Genomic DNA, 13,635 nt, shown 5'->3' on the forward strand with positions numbered 1-13,635 from the left:
CCTGAACATTTTGTTCTCCAGAAGTAAGAAAACATGTTTTTTTTGGTGAAGATCCAAACAAATGTCACATCACGAGAACTGTGATGCAGAAACGATCACAGCCAATCACCAAATCTGTCACAATAACTGCATTTTTAGCATATTTTAAGTCAGAAGTCGCTTCATCACGCTCTCATTTTCGACTCCGTGAACTCAGATCCGGTTTTCTCTTGACTTGAATCTGACGTCCACGAGGGAGGGAACCTGTAGGATGAGAACAAGCCTCTGTAGAAGCCTGGTTTTGTGTTTCGAGGCAGTCGTACGGAGCAGTTTGTCTCCACTAAGATAAAACTGTACCATTACCTCGGGCATTCTTGGCCTGTTAACTACGAGCTGCTGCCCACGCTGCCTATCAAGCCTCATTCTAGGCATATTTTCTGAGCGAGTGAGCCAAGACGACGGGCTCTGCACCAAAACCCACATTTCAGCGATGAACACGGTTGGTTTACTGAGCGCCACTATGCTGCAGATGTGACTGTACATACAGACATACAGAGTGTTTGTGTCTGTCGCTGTGCAACGAAGGTGAAAAGTTCGTTAATTTGGCCTTTTTTTTTTTCTCCCCTTTTTAGGATGATGAAATTAACAGAAACCATCAGATAAAAATCCACCTGTTGCTTCACGATTTTGCAAAGTGAGACATTTGAATTGGCTCCAATTCAGAGACAGGTAAAACAAACATGATGCATCTTTTAAAGAAAAACCGAGAATAGTCAATTAAAGACGATTCTGCAGCAGAATGATAATTCATCAGGCAAATAAACATGTCGCTCGTTCCAGATTCTCAAATGTGAGATTAAGCCTTTTCTCTGTTTTTATATGGATTATGCAAATTTGTGATTAGATTTTCTGGGATCTAACTGACGACATAATTAATCAACAAATGAACAAAAGACCCCACACACTTAATTTGTATTTAATGTTACAAGCAAATGTCACATAGTCTCTACATACTTAACTGAATAATCTTTGATCAGTACAGTGAACTGGTCTATCGTTAGGACAGATTACCAAAGTATTAACAATAGAGCTGTAAAGATGAGCAAATGAAGTGATTAGTTTTTGATAAATGATCAATCTGTTTCTTTTCTTTAGAAAAAAGAGTAGAAATTCTATGACTCCAGCTTCTTTAATGTGAATATTTTCTGACAGAAATATTTTGACAGAAAACTGAATAACTTTGAGTTCTGGATAAAACAAAGCTTTTCAGAAACATGTATCCACATTTTTCACAATTTCTGACATTTTATAGACCAAAAAAATAACTGATTCATCGGGAAATCAATTGTCAGATTAATCAATAATGAAATATAACAATAATCATCACTTGCAGCCCTGAAGAAGTGAATTTTGCCTTTAACCTGCTGCTGAAATAGATTTCTTTTGCTCTTTTCTTAGACAGATTTGGCAGCTTTTGTTCGAGACAGTGTTTCATTATTGTAATTGTGACACCACTGGATATTTTCTATGAGACTGAGTATTTCCAGCCTGTGTTTGTGATGACAGTACCGGGTATTTTAGGCCAAAACAATATGTTTTCCTAAAGCTAACTGAGTAGATTTGATGCCTTAACCTAACCAAACCTTAACCACAGCGTTGTCATGATATAACAAATAAAAACTGAGCCTAAAGAATCGGTGTCTTTTCGCTCTATGAGCGTCTTATCATTGAGCTTTGAGGTCAGTGTGACAGAGGTAAAACAGATGTAGAGTGGGAACAGACTGACAGCGTCTGAGTGTCGTTCAGGGGTCAAAGTTCACCTCTGATTGTTTGTTATCAGGACGCGTTAATCCTGTGACATCCTTCACCGGTATTCTTTCAGTTTCCCTTTAATCAAGCCAACAATGACTTGATCAGCATTGTTCATTCAAACGCCACGTTGATGTGGGTGAAAACATCTGTGACATGTACTTGGTCGAACGTGCGACATAAAGACGAGAGATAAGCTTGCTGACTCACAACACAACAAACACGCCAGCTGCTCGACACCACTCCGTCTCTGCTTACGGCGAAGCTTTGTGCCTCGGGGTTGTTGCTGAGCGTTGTGTTTTCTCAAGGTCTGTGTGATGGCGGGTGTGTTGATGGGATGCTCTGTGAGGGGAGGAGGCAGCGCTCGGGGTCTGGCTGGCGTGCTGCCATCCGCTGAGCTTCTCACAGTTTTTTTCTTCTGGCATCATCATTGATAACAGAACGATGTTATTGCGGAATCGAAGCCTCTTTATTACCGAGGCGGCAAATCCCTCAAGTCTGGGAAAAAGGCTTAGTGATGAATCGTGTGAAATGCTTCATAATTACATAAAAGGTCCCGAAAATTCACACGGACGCACGGTTAAGACCCAAATATATATCGCATGCCACGGATCAAATGTCAGCTCTTTTTCTCCCTCTGTGAATAATACTCCGAAGCTATTGAAATAATTGGTGCGGCCTGAAGAACTGAACTCTGCAATCCCAAGTCAACAGGCCTCGCCCCGACTAATGAACGAGCTAAAACATTGTGAAATGTTCCTCCACACTCAGCGGGAGTGTGTTTTAAAGTGCCAGTTTTACAAAGTCCACACACACACACACACACACACACACACGCACACACACAGCAGGACGCCTGCACAATCTAACACAACTGTTTTGCTAAGAAGTCGACCTTCACGGTGCTGATATTGTTTTTAATGTATGTAAACAGAGGGGACAAAATGTTAGAAACACCTCTCGGCATGAAGTAGTCGCCATATTTGAACATGTTAGGCAGTACATCACAAAACACAACATATATATGGGTCCATGCTTCCCAGTTTATGTCATGAAATATGTTGAAACATCTATAAAATTCATGGGACCTTGCAAACTCCTACAGCTTTTTTCTCTAAATCCTTTTAAAATTGTGAATTTTTAAAGTTTGGCCCTCAGAGCTAAATTGCAGCATTACAAGCAATCGCTTATTTTTCACTGTATTGGGTTTAAATGTGTCCTAAACATCCAAGAGCCTCTATAGAGACGCTTGAAAACCTTAAAATAATCCATAAGCCAAACATTAACATCAAATGATTTCAGCTTCCACGAGCTGTAATATTACATCCAGTCATTTTATTCTAACGGTAGATATTTGACTTTAAACCCTCCTCATATATCATGTTTGTGGAAATTATAAATCATACATTACTGAAGCTTTCCGTCCATTTCCCTGCTGTTGGGATATGACACAGTGCTCTTATGGATCTCTGTCAACAAGGGGTCAAAGATCCCCATCAGCAGGGTTCGCCCTGACAAGCTAATGTTACTGGTTTGCTGTGTGTGTGTGTGTCCACACCCGATAGCGAGCTCCATTCCCTGCATGCTGGCGACTGGTAACTCAGACCGGATCAACTTGCCACATGTCAAAACCAGAGAATGACGAGGCAGCGAGAGAATGACAGCTATGTGACGGCGCGAGGCCGGTCGGCATCCTCTTCCTTCACACTTGTTCATTATTGCGGCAGGTGAGGCCGACTGCACATCGACGGGCAGCGAAGAGATGACGACAGAAAGTGAAAATCAGAACAGGCCTAATGACTCTCCTGCTATAACAGCGCCTGCTCTGGGAGCCCCGCAGACTCACAGGCCATGTGTGAATTATTCATCCAGGACTCCAGCTCCTTCAGGTGGCTAACGGAGATCGAAATGATTAAAAAAAAAAAGGCTCCTGGGACTGACGGGGGGGACGGGGAGCTCGTGTGACCTTTCTGATGGCTATTTGTGACAAGCTGCACAGTTTGTTTTGTCCTGGTGGATTTAAAATGGAAGTGTCAGAGTGTCAAGTGTCCGAGATGATGAATCTGTTTGTGCCCGGTCGCTCTGAATGTCAACACATTGATCCTTCGACTGTATATAAAACACCCACCGAAGCATCTGAGGTAAGAGCCGAAGCTGCAGCGATTCATCGATTAGAGGACTGGTTGTCAACGATTCAATTAAACGGCAACTGTACAAAAACAGTGCAAATGATCAGATTGCAGGTTGAATCAAATGTGAATATTTTCTTTACTTTTACTTTACAGTAAAATTAAATCCTTCATTTGTGGAAGAACAAGACGTTTGAGGACCTCATGTTGGGCTTTGGAAACACATTTTTCATGATTTTCTGACAAACAACTAGTCAGTTAATCAAGAAATTAATCGACATGTATTGAATAATACACAAGAAATGAAGTTAAATCAAGTTGCTGTCCATCTTTGAGTATCTAACTGCCAATAAGTTTCTCTCTTTGTTGCCTAAAAGCAGCTTTTTCCACCAATAAATGATCTCAGTGTCCTTACTTGAGAGATATTGGGTGTTTTACAAGCATAGTTTGAACTCCTCACACTCAAGAGTTTGAAGGATTAACCACTAAACCCAAACCAGGTTATTACAGGAAACTGATCCGATCCTTTGATTTGATTGGCTGAGACTCAAAAGGGTGTGAGTGATGTTCTGTCTGCGCTGTTTTGGGTAACGCTAATCCCCAGTTTCCCTCAGAGAAAGAAAAGTAAATATATTTTTGAGCGAATAAACTGAATAAAGTGAAACCGCTGTTACATTTTGGCCGTGGCAGCGAATCAAGTTATCCCAATCAGCCAGTCTGGCAGGCAAACCCTCACTGTTGACATCCTATACTGAATGTTGGCTGGAGGAAACTCCCGGGGGAAGTGTGACGCTTGGAGCAGAGTCAATACAAAGCAAGAATGACAAGATATTGATGATACCATACCATAACACTATAAAGTGCAGCTGGAGGACTTACCCATGGTGGAAGCTCCGCAGTGGACACACTTTGCTTCACTGCTTTCTCCTCATGCTCCAGGAATGCTAAAGCACGGTTTATCCTGTAGTCCCTGCCGCCGTAGTTCTTTCTCCAGTAGAACAACGCGGCGAGTCCGATCAGAACCCAGCTAAAGCTGAACTCAAAGTATCCCAAGATGTAGATCGGGAAGATGATGGCAAAAGTCTTGCCGAAGTTAATCCACATTTGGGTGACGTCTGTCAGAGACGACTGCGGTTCATCGCCCATCTCCTCTGGGGGCACAGGTGGGCCAATACCGGAGCCCACCGGGCTGCTGGGCGGTGCGATGGGTCCGTTCGCCCGGGACCCTGGACCCTCCGAACCCTCCATCCTGTTACTCATTTCCACACTGGAAAGACATTTTTGACAGCAACTGTTAGTGTCTTGTCAAACACGGCAGCTAATAACGTTGCAACTGATTCATCACTGGAAAGCAGAGGCCTCATGTTGCAAGATGTTTTATCTCCACTGGTCAAAGTTCAAACAACTGTATCACAGAAATGCAGTATTAGAGATTAAAACAACATTAAGCATGATGAAGCATCAACAAGATAACTATTGAGCCTCACAAATGTACAACTGAGATCCTAAATACTAGTTTATATGATTCATTCCACTACCAAAAGGAATTATAATGACAGCACATACATTTTGGAAAGAATGAAGGAACATTTCCTTTCTTCTGAGCCCAACTTCCCTTAAAAACCATCTATGATCTGAAAAATTTGATAACATTATAATTTAATTTGTGAGGAAGCAACCCAAGTATGCATCAGTAAACATCTTAGAATTTGGATTCATTTAAAATATTGAATGTGTAGTAACAGGCCTACTACAGAGGATTCATCTGACTGTAATTTTCCTTCAACAAGTTGGCAGTAAAACTTGGCAGTCTCGCATGCAAATGACAGCACAAACATGCTCCACTCCACCCACACACGGATCCACACAAGACCAAACATTTTATTAGCATTTTATTATCTGTATACTACATAAAAATACAGTTCACCGAGTCTACAAAATATTTTACAGCCTTTACTGCCTATCCAGACAGGCTCCTGCCTGAACTGTCATTCCACAGTCTACCAAAAAGACGTCATACGAGACTCCCTTGGAAAAATGTCCACTTTTGATTTTGTCTGCCTCTGTCGAAACTGAAATCAGTGCGAACTTAAAATACTTAATTTTGAGGAAATATTATAAAGTGCTCTACAATTCGGCATGCATCAAATACGCATTAACACTATATTTTAGTAATACATCAACTTTGAGTAGCGCCTCAACCGCTGTCGCCGCAATCAAAACACACCGCCGCGGACGGCAACGAGAAGTGTGAAGCGGTTAGCAGATTATGTATTCTACTGAATTATGTTTGGTTTGTTTTGGTTTTATATACGCCGAACGAAAGAGCATCGATTACTTAATCCAAAGGTGACTTCAGATATTCGTTAGGACATGGACAAGTTCACCGTCAAGCACGCCAATTCTCAACTACCAGATTTTCTGAATGGAGTCCGTCGTGACGTTCTCTCCATAAAGTGACACGTATCAGGGCTAGGACTGCGTTAAACCAAACACCAGCGAAAAAACACCAACTTCTTCTTCTCCGCTCACCGCAGCGCGAGCCAGAGAGCGGCCGACACACTCACCGGTATCCGCCTGCGACATCCACTCCCCGGCTTGAACAGACGAGCTACTGTACCGGCCCGGTCCACTGCATGACGGCCAGCGAAACTTATCGGTAACCCTGGTTCTCCTTCACTGGCACATCTTGCTGTGAGGGCGGCCAAGTCCGTCTCAGCTCAGCCCGCAGGAAGCCGTCATCGCGGGAACAAGGTCAGCCTCCGACAGGGAGGGAGCTTCGAAACACGGACCCAGCGGCGGACCCAGGCGCCATCTTGTGGCGGGGAACGTCAGTGATGGAGAGTCTCGGCTGAAGTTACTACTCATGAAATACTCCTCTTAATAAAGAAGGTTAGGTTTTAAATTGTATTCAGGGTTTTGCTATGATATCTAGTTATTATTATTTTTATTATTTATGTTTTCTATTTATTGATATGTCAATTGCAGGGGTGCCGAAAAATGGTGGTTTAATGGTTTAAACTTAGAGCAAACATATGGAAGAACTTCTCCAATTGAAGAAAATAAATTATTGAAAACTTGTGGCACATTTTAATTTCATAAATATGATTTTTATCTCAATTTTGGTCTTTTTATGTCACAGTTCTGACTTTTTTTTTAAAATCTCATCTTTCTGATTTATCATGGGAACATTTCACATTCATCAAGCTCAGTTTTCATCTTTTTAGAAATCATGCCTGAAATGGGATTCCTATTATAAATTATATTAATAAGATACAAATAGGTCCTAGGATGCAAATTTTGACTGAATCTATTACGAAAAGGTTTTTTTAAAATTTTTATTAAGGATCGTTCATATTCAGAGTGCATTTTATCTCATAAAAATAAAACAAAACAAACAATATTACAATATATAAATGTTTTTTTTCTTTCACTCACAACAAATTGGGCCAAACTGAACCATGTGGTGGGTCAGGTTTAACCAGCAGACCCTACTTTAGGCAGCCCTCAGCTACTAGATGATAGATAGATATATATAGATAAATCAAGTCTGACAATAGGCTACTGGAATCAGCTTCTATATAGTCTGGATTGGCCTCTAAATAAGCCTAAATTCCTCCTAAAAATCAGCATTAATATGGCCGACAGGGTGTCACAATCACCCAGAAATTACCGGAAATACAGAAAACCTTTAATATGTAAAAACCAAATAGAACATCATGAAATCAAGATCATCTAGCAGCATAAAGACGGTCACTGCTCGGTGGATATCAGAGTTTGCACAGAGGGCTTTTCCCCACTAGATGTCACGGGCGTGTCTGTAAAGCATCTTTACAGAATCAGAATGTGAAAGCAGCTCCTGCATCACCGTGTCTGGTCGAAGCCTGACAAGAAGCATTAAAAGAAAAACCCTTTTCTATCTGTGTGACGTGGTCTGTAAAACCCCTCCTGAACAGTTTGGCGATGAACTGGACGTGACGATGCAGAAAGAGTGGGCGGTTATTCAGACTTTCTTCATTACTTAGAGGCTGATATATTTACACTCCTGATTTAAAGCTCCATTAAAAATAGATCACGTGTGAAGTATAACTCCTGCAGTGAGCTCTTATTCTTTAACATCGCAGGTGTTTCACAAAGTCAGATTTTTTTTTTGAGTGGTTCAGTTTAAAGTTGGTGGGTTTTTTTTTAATCATCCATCGCATCTTTACTCACAATTAGTGATTAATCATCACAGGTGAACCAGGCTCTGATTGGCTAACCTGAAGAATTACTCCAGTCCATCCAGAGCAGGTTTTCCACTGAGCAGATTTACTTTCATTTGCATTAGATGATCTGCAGGTTGGTAAGAAAAGTGCTTATGAACAAAATGTAAATTATGACACCAGGTCAACCTTCTATATATTTTTACAGGTACGTAATGTTTTCTATAAGACTAATATACTGATTTTGAGCAGTTTAAAAGGAGATCTATGATGTTTTTGGGGTTCTTTGTCCTGCCTTTCAGTGTTACATGGGTTCTTATGCACATAAAAGATCTTGAAAGTTAATTGTTTTTGTCAGAAGCTCCTGAAACGCCTTGTCACCTCACATTGTTGTTGTCAGTGTTGTTGGCTCAGGCATGTGAGAGTTGACCAATCAGAGGACGCTGGGTATTCAGGTGGGGGTCTTAAAGAGACAGTGTTGCAGGACTGGACAGTCTGAGAAAATTAATGTGTGCTTTGAGTACTGAAGTATGGAAATCTCTTCTAGAAGAAAGCCAAAATACAATTATGAACTTGAAATGAAGCTATTTTGATTGGATTTGGTATTTTCCCCACATTAATATGTTATTCAAAAAACATAGAAGTATTTATTTTGAAAACGATCTGCTGGAAAGGTCATGACAGGGTTTTCCTCAGGTGATGGAGTTGCCCAGTTGTAAATTATATCATGATTAAAGATCAAATTTCCATTTTGTCGGAGAAGTTTCATCTTTCTGGTCCATACAGACTGTAAAATGGTTTAGATTGAAAGTTGATCCTCGATCTTTGAGACAGTAAGTGGAACACACTCCTTCATGTGGTGCTGCATTCATTTTATTTCTGCCTCGAATTTTCCAGATTGAGCAGAATAAAATTTACATGTTTTTCCTTAAAAAAAAAAAAAAAAATCTGAATTACAAATGTCCTCAGCGAGCCGCAGACCTGCACACCATGTTCTGCACACTGACCTGCGGTGGGTTTTTCTTCTTTTTTAACTGAAAAATAATTTTTACCTTATTGAACAACTCTCACCCTCGAGTCACCTCGTGTAGAAAACATCGACACAAACTGGGACGAGGATGGAGGAAAATTTAGGATGAAAGATGAATTAAGAAACAAACAGTAGCTCAGCTCTGACTTTATCAGATCAAGACTGTTTTAACCAAATATTTCACGATTCTAAAAAAAACAAGGAAAACTGTAAAAGACTCATTTAAAAAGCTTCAGTTGATTGTTATCATATCCACCGAGGCTTCCAGATGTTCTTCATGTAAACAAGATTATTCTTCACGACTACGTGGCGTGAAAAACAATTCATTTATAGAAAATAAGAACATAAGAACGAGATGATACTTTCTCCCCTCATCTGGATCAGGATTGGTCTGTTCTGTTTAATAGTGAGCTCACAGCACCACACTGTTTAAATTAGGCTTTATACACAGGCCATAAAGCACCTGAGAGCGACTGCTTTACGTTTGCTGTCTTCACGTTTTAACATCGTGTGGATACTCTGCGGGCCAGCCGACGCTCTCCGTCTTTGTGTAAATATGTGCCACTTCATCCTCGCTCTGCCGTCCTGAGTTTACTGCAGACAGAAAGCATGTACACATCCCTCCGTTTATAACGACGACGGCTTCAGTGGGGGAGTTTCATGCTCAACTGCTCCTCACTCACTCATCAAGCAGCTTTAAATCTCGGAGGGGGTTTTCGAAGTGACATTTCTGCTGATGAGCTGACGTGTTTCTCCATCAGGCAGTTCACTGACCTTTACTTGACATTCAAAGACACTTTCTAGGATTTCAAACTGCGGCTGAAAATCTGAAAGCAGATTCAAAACGAAGAAACCAGAGTTATTATAGTCCTGTGTATCTCAGCCGACTGAAAGTTTCTCATGTCTAGTTCTAGTTTCTCGCTTGGCTCTTGGCACTGACGTCTACCTACCAATTATGTCTCTTCACAAAAAAAAAAGGAAAAGGGATTTAAATTATGGTTATTTTCCTGCACTGATTGACCGCTCTGAAGAAATTTCAGGGGGGCATTAATTTTGGGTTCCGTTGATGTTTCCGTCTGGTCACCAGGATGAAATATTCGCACTTAATGTTCCTGCAAACCAGACGTTCACCCGAGGTCGGCATTTATACCAAAACGTCGCATATCAGGTGTTTTTGTGATGACCAAAACCGGCAATTTTACGCAGGAAGTGAGAGTACGTTCATGCATGATTGTGACTGCTAGAGGTTAGCGATGATGAGCGTGGACATCCCAGCATGCAGAAAAGTTCTGCTGTCTTTGGGTTCACCAGTTCTTTGTCCCGATGGGATAAACTGGGCAGGGATCCCAGAAAGGAGAGGGTGGATGTGAGTTACTGACCAAACACTCTGACCCAACCAGAGCATAAGCACAACACTGTGAACCTGAAAATTGAACCTAAACAACCTTAAAGCAACGTAAAGATTCCCAGGAGGTTCTAACTTTTGTGGGTTTTGCAGAATGGTACTTTTCCAACATCTGATGAATCCAATCACGGGAATAAAACTTAAATATGCCCCAAACTGGATTTATCATCATGCACAGTCGCTGCAGGATCAATGTAGTTTACAACACGTTTCTTGTTTTACATTCATTCGAATATGCTTCAGATACATTTTCTGTTTAATCACTGTGGAAGTTCTTGTGATTGGGGAGCCTCAGTGGCGGGTCGTTCCGTGAGTGTTTGGACTCAGAGTTCACAGTGTGTGCCACACAAACAAACCCTGGTTTTGACCCGGCGCCCCTGTTGTGCTGCTCAGCCTTCGTCTATTGTGGGAGAAACATGTCACGCAGGGCCTCTGTGTCGCTCCGACCGTCCGCACAGAATGGGGCCATTAAAAACCGGGCTGGATCGCAGCCATCGTAGTAATTAAAGAAGTGGATACAGTGCAAACTGCAGATGTTGAGCGCCGTGGGCCAGCAGCTACCAGCGTCAACAAAAAGCAATTATGGCTTTTGCAAAGTATTTTTTTCAGAAATATTGTTCAAGTGTCTTTTTTTAACTCTGTCTCTGTCTTGTAGATCACGTCATGACGATATGTTGGCCTCTAGACTCACAGAAACAAGCTGTAAACAACGCAGACATCAGGTTTTTATGATTTGAATTGATGTGACAAACTTATTTATCTGCATGGAGTCTCATGGTCACATCTCAGGTTTGCAGCTGTGGAGGGACAAAATAATGTGACCCTGTTTTTATCTTTACACACCAAACAATCAATTGATTAATCACAAACATTTCAGAATTGTTAATTGCAGATAGATCAAAACAAGCTCCACCTCAGCCGACTGAAACAGTAAAATCCTGCTTTAATATCATAATAATCTATATTACAAAGATAGTCACAGGGGACGTTTTTATGCAATTGGTCTCTTTTATTTTTAATACTAAGTAATTAAGTACAATTTCCTGATTATACTGTTCTTAAATACTTGAATACAGGACTTTTACTTTGAAGGTTCCAAGTTGTGAAACACTGACTTACAGCCGATCAGCAGGATTATAGACCTGAGCACAGCGGTGTGATTAAAAATGCCCCAAAGTCATACTTGATTGAAGGTAAACATGTTGTGTTAAAGTCTTAAAGTATCTGATTTGACATGTACTTAATTATAAAAAGGAATTTTTTGGTGATAAATGTACTGAAACATACACTATGTGTTGTTGAACTGTAGTTTTGGTGTTGACTTGGCCACCTGGCCAATTATCAGATCTGATATTCAAGTAATCTGCAAAGTAACTAGTAACTAAAATAATCAAATCAATGTAGTGGAGTAAAACTCATAATATTTGCCTTCCAAATGTAACTGAGTGGAAGTATAAAGTGGCAAAAAAATGGAAATATTCAAGTACAAATACCATAAAAATGTACAGACACTCATAGCTGTGTAAAGCAATAAAGTAATACTAGTAATAAACATTAAAACTAATTTCTAAAAGACACAGGAAGTCAATGCATTTTATTTTGTAAAGCTGAAACTGTGTACTTCCTTAATTTAAAGAAGTGATGCTTTTTTTGCTTGTTACACTGTTTTATTTTGAAATGCAGCACAGGAAGTGTGTGTGCTGGTCGCTGCTGACTTCACAGCTGAAGGCAGCTGCTGGAAACTGATCTGTGAGCACATTCAGCTGTGTGGAGGTGACCAGAGTGGATACAAGGCATCACCGGCTCTGACTTCTGCTTCTTCTTCTTCTTTTCACTTTTAATGGATTTAAAGAATCACTCTGAGCCCGTTAACAGGACGAAGAAGTCTCACGTGGAGTTTAAATGAATCGTGGAGTGGAGTCCTGTCACAGATTGAGTTTCTCCTGTTGGGACATCAGAGGTTTTCTTCTACCTGAGGAGTAAAAAAGATGAAAGTTTGGCTCTTTGTCACCTTGTGTTTCTCTGCGTGTGGGCTCACGGTGAGTCTCTTTTACACTGATATACCAAAGACAACATGGTAATAAACTGTTATTGTAAAGACCAGCAGTGAAGGATTTTCATCATGTATATTTCTTATAATATTCCAGTTATATGGATGATTGTGAGGTTTTAATAGCATCATTTCCTGCCTTTTTTATGTTAATATTTCTGGAATCTGTTTTTTTTTTTTTTTTTTAGACCTGTAATGGTGATGAGGTGGCAACCAATTATCTCTCATTATCTTCTCCATTAAATACATAATGGATCGGTCTGTTAAATATCAGGTATCAGTGAATAATCAGTCTCCTGAGAGCACAAACTGATATTTGAATAACTGTGTTCGCCTGGTGTCTATTTGCATGTGTGCTGTTTTTTTTTCCACAGTGTTATATCACATTTCACTGAATGGGATTGTTGTTGAGAGATCATTCCCAGGAGTCAGCAGATGGACATGGAGAAGAAATGAAAATTACATATTTTTAGACTATGAATAGTTTTTCTGAGCTCAGTCTGCAGGACGTGATGTGAGCAGTCAACGTTTCTGCGAACCACAAGGTTGATATTTGTACCACACATGGAACATCATGTTCACATCATGTATGTATTAGCCACCTGACATTAGGAGGTGGAGGTGGAGGGATGGTGGTGCTGTTCAAGTCCTCACTACTTGATGATTTTTAAGGAAGCCTGCAGACATTTCCAGGACGTTCCTTCAAGGAGACCTGGGAAGATTTCCAGCTGTTTTTGTTGCATGAAAGCCAGATGTTTTTAGAAGACCTCGGGACATTTACAGTCGTTTTATTGGTGACATAAAATGACTTTATTAAATGTTGGACAACCTCTAAAAGCCAAACCATGTTTTACTGAGAGGAACTGGGTGTTTTTTTGCGTCTGCACCTGAACTGTGACGAGAGAGAAACAGAAAATTCAACCAACAGAGGTGAAAGAGTTCAGCTTGAGCTCATCTGTGTTTTTTTGCAGAAACGTTTCTCTGCTAACATTTATTCTGGTGACTGGGTTGGTTTTTAGATGTAATGGTGA

The 13,635-nt window shown here is 40.6% G+C and overlaps 2 protein-coding genes across 5 annotated transcripts in view; one reads left to right on the forward strand and one right to left on the reverse strand.

Moving 5' to 3' along the window:
• The window catches only part of LOC119011177 (extended synaptotagmin-2-like), a 41,242-nt gene extending 34,514 nt beyond the window's left edge, over positions 1-6,728 (reverse strand). For 2 of the 4 annotated variants that reach the window (XM_037084105.1, XM_037084104.1), the window contains exons 1-2: positions 6,485-6,728; positions 4,797-5,184 (exon numbers count right to left, since the gene is read on the reverse strand). In XM_037084105.1, coding sequence (XP_036940000.1) covers positions 4,797-5,177 — 381 coding nt within the window. In that variant the 5' untranslated portion in view covers positions 5,178-5,184; positions 6,485-6,728. The remainder of the gene's footprint in view (positions 1-4,796; positions 5,185-6,484) is intronic. The other 2 variants (XM_037084107.1, XM_037084106.1) reach the window with 1 other exon arrangement.
• Positions 6,729-12,301: 5,573 nt separating this feature from the next.
• The window catches only part of vipr2 (vasoactive intestinal peptide receptor 2), a 35,780-nt gene continuing 34,446 nt past the window's right edge, over positions 12,302-13,635 (forward strand). The window contains exon 1 of the mRNA XM_037084766.1: positions 12,302-12,593. Within this exon, the coding sequence (XP_036940661.1) occupies positions 12,543-12,593 (51 nt within the window). The 5' untranslated portion in view covers positions 12,302-12,542. The remainder of the gene's footprint in view (positions 12,594-13,635) is intronic.

This window comes from Acanthopagrus latus, chromosome 21 (genome assembly GCF_904848185.1).
Source record: "Acanthopagrus latus isolate v.2019 chromosome 21, fAcaLat1.1, whole genome shotgun sequence".
In the NCBI taxonomy this organism is placed as follows: Eukaryota; Metazoa; Chordata; class Actinopteri; order Spariformes; family Sparidae; genus Acanthopagrus; species Acanthopagrus latus.